Here is a 15,997-nt window from a genome sequence, read left to right on the forward strand (position 1 = left end):
TAAACATATTTGTCTTAGGATCCTTTTTATCTCTTCCTATTATTGTTTTTATTTAGGTTCGGCTACTTCCGTGTTAGAATTTCTGTCCCAAAAAGATAAAGAGAGAATCAAAGAATGAAGCAGGCAACTGACCTTAAAGCAGCCCAACTCAAGGCCAGGCGTCTGGCCCAGAATGCCTCAAGCAGCAGACCCCAGCCCTCCTCTCCAGATGTCGGACACAGCTCTTGGCACATGGCATTGAGTGCGGGACAGCCACCACAAGAGCCAGCAACTTCAAACCTTTTGCCCAAGATCCGGAAAAGCAAAAACGATACGAAGAGTATTTAATAAATATGAAACAGGGTCAGAAAGGTGGGTGCTAGGCCTGGGTCTCCCATGTGTCAGGCAGGGGCAGCGTTCTTGCTATTCTAATCCTAGTCTGAGATTGAGAGTTGAATCTTGCCAGTGTTTTGACTCATCCTTCTATGAACAGTGCAAAAATTTCAGGCTCTGACTCTTGACCTTAGAAAGCGAGAACAATTAGCTTGTGTTTCTCTGTATCTCAGGGCCCAAAGATAACTGTTTAAGTAGAGAGCATGCTTTGGTGGTGGCTAAGGCTAAATCACAGACCATTTACTGTTCGCAAATGCTTGGTTGGCTTCTGTAAGTGTTGCATTTCACACCAAGAGAACAAGGTCATCTCCCACCTTATCTTAAGGTCGTAACCATCCAGCCCTAAAGCATAGTCTAAAATTTGACTTTACAAAGAGAGTCGACTGTTGAACCATGAGATGGGGGAAAAAATTGATCAATGAAGGAAATAAATATGGCAAGATCCAGGAGAAGGCTTGCTCTGATACGTAGTACTTCGCGTGAGAGGTCGTCAGCAAATGAGAGGGGCTGGTTTTCAGAAGCAGGTCTTTGTGTACTGTGCCTGAACTCCCTACTAAGAATCCAGACCCCTTAACGTTTACTCGTAGTTGTTAAATTAAAAAAAAAGTTAGAGAAAGGAGTGTTTTTCTGTCAGAACTTAGGAATAGAGTTGGGATGAACTTATCCCTGGGAATAGGAACAGGTTCCTTGTTTTGAAGATTTAACCCCAAGCATTAGTTCCCAGGTGTTTTTCTCAGAGACATGCAGTAAGTAGAATTCAATAAAAGCGTCATTTTGAGGGAGCGAGCAATATTTCCTGCCAAGCACCTCCCTGCCATGCTCTTAAAAAGCAGGATGTTCTCCTTTAAGCCCCATGTTTCCCCCAAGTGTGAAGCACTTTCTTGTTTTCTGTTCGTACCACAGATGCTCTGGAACGCTGTCTGGATCCCAGTATGACAGAGTGGGAGCGAGGCCGCGAACGGGATGAGTTTGCTCAGGCAGCCCGGCTGTACGTATCTTCCCATTCGACCTTGTCCTGCAGGTTCACTCACGCCAAGGAGGAAGACGATTCACATCAAGTGGAAGTTCCTCGGGACCAAGAGGTCTGTCGCTATCGTGTCCCTACCTGGTGCATTTAAAAAGGAAAACACCGGACAAGCCAAGTAGTTTAAATCCCTCAGTGAAAAGATCAAAAGAGACAGGGACTGGAGAATTAGCAGTGATTTTTATGCTTTAAAGCCAATGGAGTTGAGCAAAAATGTTGTAGCATAAGCAGTTTTGTTATTTTGGGAGATTGCTTGAACACGTCAATGGAAGAGCAGTCAGGTCAGTTGTGTGTCTTTTCCCAGAATGATGTTAATGATAAACAGTCGGCTGTGAAGATGAAGATGTTTGGGAAGCTCACGCGAGACACCTTTGAATGGCACCCCGACAAGCTCCTGTGTAAGAGGTTTAATGTCCCTGACCCTTATCCAGAGTAAGTTGGATAAACCTGCCCTTCCATCAGTACCTATTCCCCCATATTAAAGCCAGTTTTCTCCTTATACACTCACAAATTCCCTTTTTCTAAATGAACTTACTTGTAAATGCTGAGAGTGGCAAATTGTGCACTTTAACCTCCATTAATTTGTTACTAAAAAAATAAACATCCAGACAGCAAACTTATTCTGTATTGACGATATGAAACTCATATATGTCAAGTTTTCAAAACTTAATGCGTGTTTAATTTGCCACCTTTTCAATGATGCACGTACAGTTGACATTTAAAATGTTACTTATGTTTTCTAAGTTTTTATGTAAGTTTAGCACCTCTTATTGATTATAAACACCACAAGAAAGCATATGCAGTTGAATCTGAGACTTCGTCAGGAAATTTCGGTATACAGATGACCACTGAACAATGAGAGGCTGACCCCCCATGCAGTCAAAAATCCACCTATAACTTTTGACTACCCCAAAACTTAACTATTAATAGTACTGTTAACCAGAAGCTTTACCAGTAACAAAGAGTCAATTAACACATTATTTTGTATGGTATATGTATTCTATACTGTATTCTTATAATAAACTAAGCCCGAGAAAAGAAAATGTTATTTAAAAAATCATAAGGAAGAGAAAATATTTATTTTTCAATAAATATTTTCACAATATTTATTGAAAAAAATCTGTGTATAAGTGGACCTGCGCAGTTCAAACTCATGTTGTTCAAGGGTCAACCGTATTTTTAGCAGTGGAACTTTTCCTTAATGGAGATCCATTTTCAAAGTCAAATTCTAGTTCTTACTATAATAAGGAAAAAACTAATAGGTCCTAAAGTCTCTCATTATAAATTCTTTTTTTTGGGGGGGTGGGGAAAGGGGAACAGGACTTTACTGGGGAACAGTATGTACTTCCAGGACTTTTTTTTCCAAGTCAAGTTGTTGTCTTTTCAATCTTAGTTGTGGAGGGCGCAGCTCAGCTCCAGGTCCAGTTGCCGTTGCTAGTTGCAGGGGGCGCAGCCCACCATCCCTTGAGGGACTTGAGGAGTTGAACCGGCAACCTTGTGGTTGAGAGCCCACTGGTCCATATGGGAATCGAACCGGCAGCCTTTGGAGTTAGGAACATGGAGCTCCAACCACCTGAGCCACCGGGCTGGCCCCCATTATAAATTCTTAAACTGTTTTGAGAAGTGAAGACATCTTAGGGGATCTCTTTAGCCAAGTGGAAGAGCTACTTGTGAAAAACATGAGATGGAAAGCTTCGATTTAAGAATTGGATTTGATTCTCACAGTTGGTATTAAAAATTATATTTATATTTTTTTCTTTTCAACCCCCAGTTCAACTTTAGTTGGCTTACCAAGAGTGAAACGTGACAATACTCAGTCTTCAACTTTCTGACACTCCAGAGACAGCTTCCTTGCCCACAACTCAAGCATCAAGTGAAAAAGTACCACAGCCTCAAGGTCCCGAGAGTGAGTAGGGCTTCCTCAGGTCCATGTGCTCACCATGGTCTCAACCCCTGGCCTGTTGGGGAGACGGAAATAAAGGGGCATCTAATCCTAAGGATACACGTAGTGCGAACTCTCCCTCTGTTCAGAGAATTGCTCATGTGCCCATCTTAGCTTGTGTTGTGACGGTACCCTGTTTGGGGTCGGGACTCTGCCTTAGCACCTGCCACAGCCCAACACTTGGCACTGTGCCCGGCCGATTCACTGATGCTCTTGAATGAATTCAAGAGCTGTAATGAAGAACTTGTCTTTTGCTTACAAATTCTGATGTTACGCCTGTGTTCTACCTTTCAGAATCCAGAAAACCATCCAGATGGGATACATCTAAACAAGAAAAGAAAGAAGACTCCATTAGTGAATTCTTAAGTTTGGCTAGATCAAAAGTTGGACCTAAACAAGAGTCCAGTCCATTAGTAAACAAAGAGGGAGACCATGTGAAGGAATCACTCTCAAATAAGGTATGTGGGGCTTCCAGGTTCTCTTTGCCAGGCTGGCTGTGGCCTTTACCTTTCTCTGTGGTGAAGCTTTCTCATACTCGATAGCAGGGGTCTGCACACTTTTGCTATGAAGAGCCAGGTATTAAATACAGGCTTTGTGGGCCATAGTCTCTATCGCAACTGTTCAACTCTGCTATTGAGTGTGAAAGGAACCACAGGCAATATGAAAACAACTGTGTACATCTATGTTCCAATAGAACTTTATTTGCAAAAACAGGCAGCAGGTTGGATTTGGCCCCTGGGCTGTCGTTTGCCAACTCCTGCTGTGCAGTCCAACAATTTGAATCATAGCTTAAATCATTTGAGGAGAGGTTATAAACTTCTATGCCTAGAATGGCTTTCACTTAGCATCAACCACTGAAACAAAATTCAATGTATTTGCATTGGAAAATGTAATTTTCCAAGTAAAACAAGTATTCTCTTTTGTGGAAAATATATAAAGAAAACACCCATTGGGTTTTTTTTTAATTACTACTTTAATAATTAAAAAGTTGAACTTAATAAAAAGTTGGTTTTATTTCTAATAGCTTTATTTAAAAATGTTTATTCTACTTTTCAAATTAACCTACATTAAAATTAACCTTTTTTGATGTACAGTTTAATTAGTGTTTACACATATATAGATACACTTTAATCATTACCACAATCAGAATACATAATGATACCACCCCCAACCCCCAAAAAAACTCCCTCATGCTGTCTCTTTGTAGTCACCCCAAGCCCTAGTCAACCATTGATCTCTTCTCTGTCTCTATAGTTTGGCTCTTTGTAGAATTTCACATAAAGGAAATCAGACTGTACACATATATTGCCTTTGAGACTGGCTTCTTTCATTCAGCACCATACCTGTGAGATTTATTAATATTTTGCATGTATCAATCGTTCATTCCTTTTTATTGCTGAATACTATTTTGTTGTATGGGTGTACCATAGTTTGTTCGCTCTTTAAGGACACGTGGTTGTTTCCAGCTTTTGACTATCATAAATAAAGCTACTGTGAACACTCAATGTGCAGCTGAGTGGACGTACTTCTTTTGTGTGGACATAACTTTTCATTTCTCTAGGGTAAATACCTAGCAGTGGCAGTGCTGAGTAATAAATACATACTTATAGATTCAGCTTTATAAGAAACTGCCAAACTATTCCAAAGTGGTTTTTCCTTTAGGTATTTTGAAACTCTCTTGTTAGGAACATACTCATTTAGGGTTATTATGTCTTTTTGGTGAATTGACTCTTTTATCATTATGTAATATCACTTTTTATCCCTCATAATTTGCATAGTGTGTGTTTTTCCATCTTTTTAACCTATATATTTCATAAACAGCTGGTCATTGTCATTGGGTCTTTTAAAAAAATACATTTGATAATCTATATGTTTCAATTTGTGTTTTGATCATTTGCATTTAATGTACTTTGTTGATATATTTGGATTTAGGTCTACAGTTTATTATTTATTTTCTGTCTGTTCCCACGCTTTTTTGTTCCTGTCTTTCCCTTTTCCTGCCTTCTTTTTTATTACTTGAATAATGGTTAGTATTCCATTTTAATTTATCCATTTATTTTTTTTACTCTATTTTTTTCATGATTACTCTGGGGATTACAATATACCTATTTACCTTTTCATAGTCTACTTAGAATTGATATCTTAACCACTTTAAGTGGAATGTAGAATCCTTACCACTATATAGGTCCCTTTTCTCTCCCAGTTTTATGTTGTCTTTTGTATATACAGTGAGAACCTTATCAGACAATGTTTTGATTTTTGCTTTCAATGTTATACACATTTTAAAGAATTGATGAAAAGATAATGGTCTATTTTATTCAGATATTTACCATTTTTGTTGTTCTTTCTTCATTCCTGAAGTCCCAAGTTTCCCTCTCCTAAACTTTCTTCTGTCTGAGGAACTTCCTTTAGCATTTCTTTAGAGAAGTTCCAACAACAAATTCTCTTAATTTTCCTAAATCTGAGAATGCCCTGTATTTTATCTTCATTCCTGCAGAATTTTTTTCTGGGTATAGACTTCTGGGTCAATAATTCTTTTCTTTTAGTTCTTTAAAAATGTTGTACCACTTCCTTCTGGCCTTCCTGATTTCTGAAGAGAAATCCACAGTCATTCAAATAATTGTTTCTCTCCTTATAATGATGTGATTTTTCCTCTAGCTGTTTGATTATGACGTGTCTGGGCATAGATTTCTTTGAGATTATTTTGTTTGGGGTTTACTGAGCTTTTTAAATCTTTAAGTTTGTCTTTTACCTAATTTGGACATTTCCAGCCATTTTTTTCAAATATTCTTTCTGTACCACACTCTGACTTCTCTGTTCATTTTTTTCAATCTTTTATGCCCTCTCTGTTGTTGAAATAAGATAATTTCTATTGATCTGTTTTAAGTTCACTGACTCCTCTGTCATCTGCATTCTGCTATTGAGTTCATCCAGTGAATTTTTAATTTTGGTTATTGTATTTTTCATTTCTAAAATTCCCTTTTGGCTCTTCTTTATATCTTTTATTTCTTTGTATTTTTTCATTTATCTGATTCGTGGAGCATGGTTGTAAAAGCTGCTTTAAAATCCGTTTGATAGTTCCAACACATTTGTCATTTTGGGTTGGCATCTATTGATTGTCTTTTGCAAGTTGAGATTTTCCTGGATGTTTCTACATCAAGTAATTTTGGATTGCATCATGGACATTTTGAATAGTATGGCATGAGACCCTGGGTCTTGTCCAAATTGTAAGGAGAATGTTGATTTTTTTGTTTTGTTTTGCTGTAGCAGACATTTCATCTACTTAGGTTCAGGCTGCAGCTCCAACCCATCTTTTGTGGGCTTTGGTTCAAATGTCATTCCAGTTTTCAGAGCCTGTATATTATGTTCAGAACTTCCTTGCACGTGCACTTCCCAGTGGCTGGTCTGGGATCTGGTTGGTAGTTAATCCCATAATTCTGTTATCAAATTCTTTGGTTTGCTGTTTAGAGTCAGATCCACTCATACATAGCTCAGAGGTGAGCCAGAAGCTCACGGACCACGTTATAGGATCACCATCTTGAGCTCCTCCTCTTCACTATTGTCCTGACACTTTTTGACTTTCCGGTCTCCCCATCCCATCCTCTAATTGGCAAGCTCTGGCTTTAGTTTCCCTGCTCTCCCTTGCACTTCTGGTGACTTTCTGTGGTTGGAGTCAAGTGGCAGGAGGGGAGAAAGGGGGGGAAAGCAGTGGGATTCCATCCAGACAATTGGGATCATGGCTGCTGTGGTCAGAGAAAAAGATTCCCTGCCTTCAGAGCCTGGTAGCTGCTGCCATCACCCCTGGTGCCACCATGGATTTGGAACCACTCCATTGGGCTTTTACTGTTACTTTTTTAAGGAGGGTGCAGCTCACAGTGGCCCATGTGGGCATGGAGCCAGCAACCTTGGTCTTATCAGCATCATGCTTTCTAACCAACTGAGCTAACTGGTCACTGCTACTGTTACTTTTTTTAATGGCATAAAACCCTACTCATGGATCCTGGCTCTGTGATATGGTCATGAGATTAGAAAGGTTTCTAAATTTTCTAAAAAATCATGTTGACATTGTATTTGGGTAATTTTGCCTGGAAAGTCATGGTTCTTGCTTTTCCACTTATTAGCCATATGACGTTAGGAAGGTCTCTTCCCCTCTCTGGGATATTTTATGTCTTTTCTTTGAAAACTTTCTGAGTCAGCACAGATGTGAATGGGCCATACATTTTGGTGGAGGGTGTGGAAGGGTGTGGCTTTGCCAGCGTAGATGCTGTGTATTTAGTGTGTGTTGTTATTTAATTCCAGTATAGCTCCTATTATATTCCAGAAAGAAAAAGATCAGCTTGTATATTTACCTAGGAGTAGAATAGCTCATGTAGTTATGACAGTTCTGCCTGTATGTTTACCAATACAGACACCATTAAAGGCCAGAAATTCTGTGAACACAGATATCAGCCAACTGTCATTCAGTTTATGGTCCATGTATGTAACATTGGGATCTGTGGTTTGCCATAAATATATCAGATTCATGACTTTTCTAGGGAATTGTTGCCATGATTTCCTGTGCTTCACTGTCAAGTTTTTTCCTCCTGACTTTTTGTATGATTTAAACATTTTTTTTTTTTTTTGTATTGGGGAAGGGGAACAGGACTTTATTCGGGAATAGCGTGTACTTCCAGGACTTTTTTTCCAAGTCAAATTGTTGTTCTTTCCATCTTAGTTGTGGAGGGCGCAGCTCAGCGCCAGGTCCAGTTGCTCTTGTTAGTTGCAGGGGGCACAGCCCACTATACCTTGCAGGAATTGAACCGGCAACCTTGTGGTTGAGAGCCCACTGGCCCATGTGGGTATCGAACCGGCAGCCTTCGGTGTTAGGAGCATGGAGCTCCAACCGCCTGAGCCACCGGGCCGGCCCTGATTTAAACATTTTTTTGAAACAATCTCAAAAGCTCAAATGCAGTACAGATCATTTTTTTTCCCTGAGCATAAGTTGCCAGCCAGATGATGCCCCATCACCCCTGTGTTTCCTTCGAAGGATATTCTCCTAGACAATCTCAGGACATCCATCAAAATCAGGAGAAGAATGCTGATCCATTACTACTCTCTCATCCTCAGACCCATTCAAATTCTCCCCCTTGTCCTAATAAAGTCCTTCATAGCAAAAAGGATGCAGCGCAGCATCACTTGTTGCATTTCGCGGTCACATCTCCTAGCTCCTTCAGTCTGGAACAGTTCCTCCGTCTTTCCTTGACTTTTATGGTCTTGATACTTTTGAAGATGACAGGCCGGTGTTCTGTAGAATGTCCCTCAGTTTGGGCTTGTCTGGTGTTTGCTCAGGACTAGACTCGGGTTCTGCATCTCTGCACGGCAGGAGGGATGCAGCTGTGCTCTCATCGATCCTGTCAGGTGGTGCGGGATGTCGATTTGCCCCATTCCTGATGGGGTTCACTCTGATCACTGGAGTAAGGTGGTGCCTGCCAAGTGTTTTCACTGTAAAGTTAGTCTTTTCACCTTTTTAGGTAATAAGTACTTTTATTTCTTTCTTATTGGTTTTTACTTAAATGATTTTAATAAGTATTAGGTTGGTGCAACAGTAATTGCGGTTTAAAAGGTTAAGAACAATTGCAAAAACCACAAATTACTGTTGCACCAGCCTAATATTTAAGAGCTTTGAAGTATAAATATCCTGTTTCTCATCAAACTGTTTCTTTATATCACTGTGGACCGGTGGTTTCCTATTTCATCCAAAGGGATAAATTTGGTACTATCATGATTTATTTTAATGCTCAAATTGTCCTGGTTTGGCTCATTGGAGCCCCTTCAAGGTGGCTTCTGTGTCCTTTTGATATATCCCTCTCACTCTGAGCATGGTCTTGCTTTCTGGCACAGTACGATTTTCTGGGCTTCTCTTTTTATTTCTCAGCTCCAGCTCTAGAATCAGTCCTTTCTCCAAGGTGCCCTGATAATCTATAGTGGGGAATGGTGTACTTTTTCTGTTTAATTTTTTTCTATGAAAAGAGTTTACTTTAAAACCACAAGTGCTGCTGTCTTGTACCAGTTTTCCTCATGTAGGTATTTGTAACTTTGCTCCAGAAATTGGAAGTGGTGTTTTATGGGGGGTGGGGAAGTGACCACTGCTGAGAGCTAGGGGAGCTGGGTAGTAGAGTCCAGATCCTCTCCTTGGCACATACCATGAATCCAGGTCCTCTCCTTGGCACGTACCATGAATCCAGGTCCTCTCCTTGGCACGTACCACGGGTCCAGGTCCCCTCCTTGGCACGTACCACGGGTCCAGGTCCCCTCCTTGGCACGTACCATGGGTCCAGGTCCTTGGCACGTACCACCAGTGAGTGCATCATTGACAGAGCCTCTCCTCTCTGACCTGGGTTCTCCAGTGGTAAAATGAAGGACTGAAGTGGATTCTGATCTGTGCCACTCCTGGGGCTCTCTCGTATTGCTTGGCACATTAGATTACCCAGTGTCTTTCTGGTGATAAGCTGTTAGAAGGTGGGATCTGGGTTCATACCTTTGCTTTTTGTTTACTGAATTGAGTGTGTACAGGTTACTGCCTCTTTATTTGTTGAATATGCACGTCCATATCTGGACTTCTTTTAGGGAGGGTGATGTGTAATTTCAGAGGGAAGTTTCATGGCCATTTCGTCTATCAACACGTTCCTGGCTCCCTCCCCATTGTGTTAATGGCTTGGTTTTCTCCTCGGCGTTTTCATCTGTAGAGTATCTTTATCACTTTCAATATCGGACCTCTGAAGGCTTGGATAGATTCTTGAAAATAGGACAGAGGAACTCTGCTAGTTCCTACTGCATTTTTCTGGGACCTCTGCAATTCTGGTCAATGACCTATCCCCATGAGAGACTGCAGCTGCTTCTACTGTTCAACACATTCTGCAATTGTTGAAGCAGAAACACCATAAAAATAAATGCTGACTGAATGATCATTGTTTAGTTAAGTAGTGTGTAGGTACGGAGACCCATACACACGAGCATAAACATCTGTGTTTGTGTATGTGTGTGTGTGTGTGTGTGTGTGTGTGTGTGATATGTGTATTCGTGGGTGTTTGTGTGTTCTAGACTGTTTGGCTCCTTTCACCCTTGCTTCTTCATTACTGACTCGTATTTCACTGTTAATCCAGCTGGTAAACAAAGGTGAGGATTCACAGGCTGAAGAAGAAGGGAGCCGCCCACCCATCGACTTATTCAAGGCCATCTTTGCCAGCTCCTCGGAAGAAAAGTCCTCATCCTCTGAGGATGAGCAGGGCGACAGTGAGGATGAACAGGAGGGCCCTGGGGAGGCCGACGTCAAAAGTTCCCAAGAGGCCAACTTGGTGGAAACATCTGCGGCTCACAGTACGTCAGTGTTTCAGACTTTGGGATGCAAATGACGATGTCCCTAGAGCAGCTGCTGCTTTGGTTATAGTGTTTAATTTAAACCAGGATAATTATCAATCAGGAATGTTTTAATCTTTTTACATTTTTAATTGGGGTAGAACTGAGTTCTGTTTTTTCTATCTGGTATAAGTCTCTGGTATATTTTTAGGATAGCTGCGTTTGGTAATGTTAATTTTCCTACTTATCCTAAATGAGAAAAATTAAAACATAGTAAAATTTTCATTTAAAACAGCATTTTTGGGGTGGCCAGTTAGCTCAGTTTGTTAGAACGTGGTGCTCTTAACAAGGTTGCTGGTTCAATCCCCACATGGGCCACTGTGAGCTGCGCCCTCCACAACTAGACTGAAACAACTACTTGACTTGGAGCTGATGGGTCCTGGAAAAACACACTTAAAATAAATAAAAGTTTTTTAAAAAGTAGCTTTTTCCTTTTTAAAGCCTGGTCGATGAGGAAGTGCTAGGATTACTGGAGAACATTTGGTCGTGAAGTGGACGGGGCTCTTCCAGCTTTCCTCTCTGCAGGGCACACTGTGTGCTCCGGGCCAGCAGTCGCATGGCAGGGCTGAGTCCGTAATAACACTTGGTAGATAGGGTCTGTTCTTATTGCTGTGAGTCTAGCACTTGCTCAGTCGCTTGTTCTGCTCGTTCCGTTCACGCAAGCCAGGAGTTGCAGCATGGGAAAGGTGGCTGTCTGGCACTTGCAACGGTGGGAGACTTTTCAGATGCTTGGGCGGGTGGACAACATTTCCCATCTCAGTCTTGGTGGATTCTGTTTGCCCCTGCCAGTCTGGCGGACTTGGGCATAATTTTTGAGGGACTTTAACCAAAAAGTTACATAGTGATATAAAATATTGTTTGTTCTTAAGTGGTTGCAAACGTCAGCTATTTCTTCTTTCTGTGGGGAAAAAAACCAACTTAGATTTTTATTACAAAATCATATATACTTGAATTTTAAAAGCATAAAAATATCGAAAGCTTAAGTCCCTTGGAATCCTACTTTACGGTGAACCCTTAATGCATATTCTTCCAGACTTTTCCATTTTTATCTCTTCTGTCTGAAAACATACTCATTTGTTTCAAAACAACAACAACAACAACAACAACACAAGATTATTAATGTGGACATGATATTTTATTTATTTATGTGTGTGTGTGTGTGTGTGTGTGTGTGATATGTCTTCTTTTGATCATTTATTTTGAGTGGAATAAAGGTTTCTGAGCTGGGACGTAGTCACTGATCCCTGTTTGTAAGTTTTATTTTTCTCAGATGGCCCTTCCTTGAGGACATCTTTCAACCCTCCAGGTTGTCGTATGTGACCCAGAGTGTGTGCTGTGCATGTGCTCTACACACTCCTGTGTTACAGCCACCAGTGCGCTTGGTTGCAGGCGTCCTTGGGTGACTGACTTCCCTGCTCTAATGCCCGAGAGGCTAGGGGTCAAGGCTGCGTGTTCTCTGCTCTGTCCCAGCACCTGGCGTGAGCTAGTTAAGCAAAGTGGTGAAGGAAAGCACACGTTATCTCATGGCAACAGACATTAATTAAAGACACAAACACATTAATATTTGGCAAATATATGAAATTAATACCCTGCTGTTTTTCAGCTGGCGAGCCGGCACCGCAGGAGCCTGTAACTTCCATCCTGGTACAAAAGTTGCAGATAGATGAAAGAGAAGAGTTTGGCCCACGGCTGCCTCCCGTCTTCTGCCCCAGTGAGTCAAGAGTTCCTTGGTTCTCCTGTTTGCATGGGCACCAGAGTCTCCCCTGAGATATGACAGCTCTAATTGTGTGACTTCCATCCTTCTAATCCAACATGAAGCCAACCAAATACATACATTTGTTTCTGATTTATCTCTCCTCAGCCACATTTAGTACCTAAAATGAGAGTTGTTGCTTTACAGCCTCAGAGACCTTTAAACTTTTTTTCTTTTTAACTTTTAGATACTTTCAGTAGAGTCCTAAGTATCTCAAATGTTGTCACTTATAGAAATAAAAAAGTAAAAGTGTGAGACACAAAGATAGGAGGGGAATTTCAGGGAGAAGGGTATTGTAAGACTTTTTATACTTTGGCTAATGTAGCAAATAAAATAAAATTAATTCTTTCAGAAGTAAATACAGTCCATTCTCTTCCTCCAGTAGCTGTTAACAATTTCTGTTCAGTGCCCTCTTAGATTGATATCTCATGTTAAACTGTTTAGACTGGTTTTTTATCTCTTTGGAGGCTGGGTTAACAAACATCTGATAACATGGCTCAGGTATGTAAATAACATGTAATTCTGTTATCTACTTTATAGTTGCCTAAAGTACCCACATATAAATATTGGTTTGGTTAATTAACCTAGCCTTCAAAGAGATGGTAAGAAGAAGAGAGGATTAAAAAGTGTGAAGTTTTGAAAAACTGCAGTGAACGTATTTTTTATTTGCTTTAGTTATTCAAATCTTGAGCTTAAAATAAGTGTGTCATCTCTTGAAAGCTAAGTTATTTATGCCCATTTCCCAGATATGGGAATTGATATGTCATTGATATCCTTGTAATAGTTAATAACTTAATTTGGTCTATGGATTATTGAAGCGCAATGGTTTTCCAAAAACTAACATTAGGAAAAAAAAAGTGAAGAGAGGTCAATTTATGAAATATCTGACCAAACTATAGAACTAGAAAATTGCAGGCACCTGTTAACTGGGTTTGGAAAATATCCACACTTTTGAAATACCTTGGAACTTTTCTTTAGGTGGAAAAAGGTGATTTAGTAATTTACACCATTTTCTACTACAGTGAATTTTTGCCGGTTTGGGTACCTGGCAATGAAAACCTTTTGGTCAGTATTTGGAGGTGGAGAATTTAGGTGCTTGCAGCTTGTCATTTTAATGATTATACATACATTATGCTAGTTTTTTAGTGTTTCCATTTATAAGACAAGTTCACGTCGAATGTGCTTTTGTAAAGGAAAGATGATCTGAGAGGAGATTCTGGCCTATGGGATTCATGTACATGGTCCCATCTAATCCTTTCTATGTCCCTAAGAAAATAGGGATTCTTCTTATCCCTGTTTTATGAAGGGGAAACTGAGACCTAAAGAAGTTAAGCAACATGCCAAAGATCACAGAGCTAAGGTTCATACTGGTTAATCTCTGAGCTTACCTGAGGATGTTAAAGTACAAAAGGTTTGCGGGCATTCTGGTCTGACTTTATCTTCACCTGGTGTCATCTGGTAGACATGGCTGTGGCAAGATATTGGTTGGTCACACCGGTCTTATGTGGCGGTTCCTGGCAGTTTCTAAATACCGTATGGAGGTAGCACATGATGTGATAATCATTTGTTTACCAGTGAGGCAGGGCAGGGGTTCTGCCTTAATGTTTAACATTAAGGCAGATTCCTAATTCAATATTTTAGCCTTTATATTTTCCCTTATAGTTCACGTGTATATTACATGTGTATTTCAGATGCTCGTCAGAAACTTGAGGCTCCGCAAAAAGAGGCTCCGCAAAAAGAGAAACATAAAAAGAACAAAGAAAAACACAAGACCAAGAAAGAACACAGACGGAGGAAAGAGAAGGTGAGTAACTTTTGGGTGTCCTGGGATCTGATGCCCCTGCTTCTGTCAAGACAAGCCCCCAGACGTGAAACACGAAGCCAGTCAAAGAGAGTATCTCGTGGCCAAGATCCAAGATGGGGGCACCTGGGTTTCTTGACACCTTGATAGAAGTATGGGCTATACCGTGTAAACCCTTGATTTTCAGAAACGTTTTTCTTTCAGACAGAATATTTAAACTTGTTCAGTTGTACTTTAAATTTTTTTTTTAATATGTGAGCATTAAAAAGTACGGAAAAGGACATTTAAGATTCTTAGAGTAATGGTTAAGTATTAAACAATGAAACAGTTTGAGTTGATCATTCATTCAATATTAAAGGAAGGTATTGTTTTGAACATTTTTCAACTACATTGTCATCATTACAATAGAGATGTTGGTCCATAGTTTGGCATTAGAAGTAAAGGAAACCTGCACCAGTGTGGGTGTTCACTGCTGACACCCCTTATTTCATCGTCTATGTCTTCTTTTCAGTTAGGTACAGGCTTTTAATTCAGTTCATGTTTGTGTTGGGTATCCAGAGTGGTCTGGGAAGTAGTGGGATTGATTAGAAACAGCTCCCTTTTTGGTTGTCAGAAAAAAAGATTCCTAAGCATAGAAGATAAGGGGAGTTCTCTTGTAGAGAAAGGAGAAAAACTGGTGCTGACAGGTTCAGAAATCAAATTCATTGTATCTGCTGTTCTCTGACTTTCTACCAGTTTCTTTGTGAATTTCCAGAGTGCTTGCCATCCTGATCGGTAGTTTATCACATATGCCACCTAACAAAATGGACCAGTCAGGTTCACAGAAGGTGGCAGGGGTCACCTTCGATAAGATGGGGGCTAAGTGTCAAGATGGTACCCTGCCTATATCTGCTTGGTTCTGCTGTGTCTGTCACTAGAGGATCGATTCTCTGCATGTGTGCATGATGGAGAGTGTGCCCAGCTGTACATACTATGTTAAAGCGCACTCCAAATGAGGTTGTTTTTGTTTTTAAATGACTCCAGCCATCAAATGTCTCATTAGCCTTTTATTGTACTGAACTAGGGAGGGAAACACCTGCGTGTGTGTGTGAGTGTGTGTATCTGTCTGCCACCAACTTTTTTTTTTTTTTAAGAAAAAGAAACACCGGAAGCACAAACACAAAGGAAAGCAAAAGAATAAAAAATCAGAGAAAAGTAGTAGTTCTGAGAGTACCGACAGCAGTGACAGCCAGAGTGATGAAGAAGGGACAGCAGACATGTCACCTCAGGAACTGCTGAGACGGTAGGCAACAGGAGACAGTGGTTTTCAGAAACCGTTCAAAGGCTCATTAAAATCTTGATGTATTTGCTTTGAGGCGAATGTCAGAAATGATACATTTGCATATTAACTAGTCTTTTTTAAAAAGTTAATTTTGAATTACATAAGTAATACGTGACTATGTTATCATTGTGAAAATTCATACCTTGCAGATAAAACTTAAAGTGGCCCCTGACCAATTCCCTAAAGCTCTCATCTTTCCACAGTAACCTCTGCCGTCACTTTCATATGTAGCTTTCTTTTTTTTTTTTTTTAAAGATTTTATTAGGGAAGGGGAACAGGACTTTATTGGGGAACAGTGTGTACTTCCAGGACTTTTTTTTTTTTCCCCAAGTCAAGTTGTTGTCCTTTTCAATCTTAGTTGCGGAGGGTGCCGTTCAGCTTCAAGTTGT

General features: G+C 40.3%; 1 protein-coding gene across 1 annotated transcript in view; it reads left to right on the forward strand.

Annotated features, from left to right (window-relative positions):
* GPATCH1 (G-patch domain containing 1) overlaps positions 1 to 15,997 on the forward strand; it is a 40,276-nt gene that overhangs the window by 22,935 nt on the left and 1,344 nt on the right. Inside the window, 13 exon segments of the mRNA XM_033129230.1 lie at positions 57 to 110; positions 113 to 241; positions 244 to 351; positions 1,276 to 1,454; positions 1,701 to 1,828; positions 3,168 to 3,202; positions 3,205 to 3,228; positions 3,231 to 3,302; positions 3,633 to 3,796; positions 10,481 to 10,694; positions 12,337 to 12,444; positions 14,178 to 14,290; positions 15,421 to 15,569. Of these exon segments, the coding sequence (XP_032985121.1) occupies positions 57 to 110; positions 113 to 241; positions 244 to 351; positions 1,276 to 1,454; positions 1,701 to 1,828; positions 3,168 to 3,202; positions 3,205 to 3,228; positions 3,231 to 3,302; positions 3,633 to 3,796; positions 10,481 to 10,694; positions 12,337 to 12,444; positions 14,178 to 14,290; positions 15,421 to 15,569 (1,477 nt within the window).

This window comes from Rhinolophus ferrumequinum, chromosome 15, assembly GCF_004115265.2.
Source record: "Rhinolophus ferrumequinum isolate MPI-CBG mRhiFer1 chromosome 15, mRhiFer1_v1.p, whole genome shotgun sequence".
In the NCBI taxonomy this organism is placed as follows: Eukaryota; Metazoa; Chordata; class Mammalia; order Chiroptera; family Rhinolophidae; genus Rhinolophus; species Rhinolophus ferrumequinum.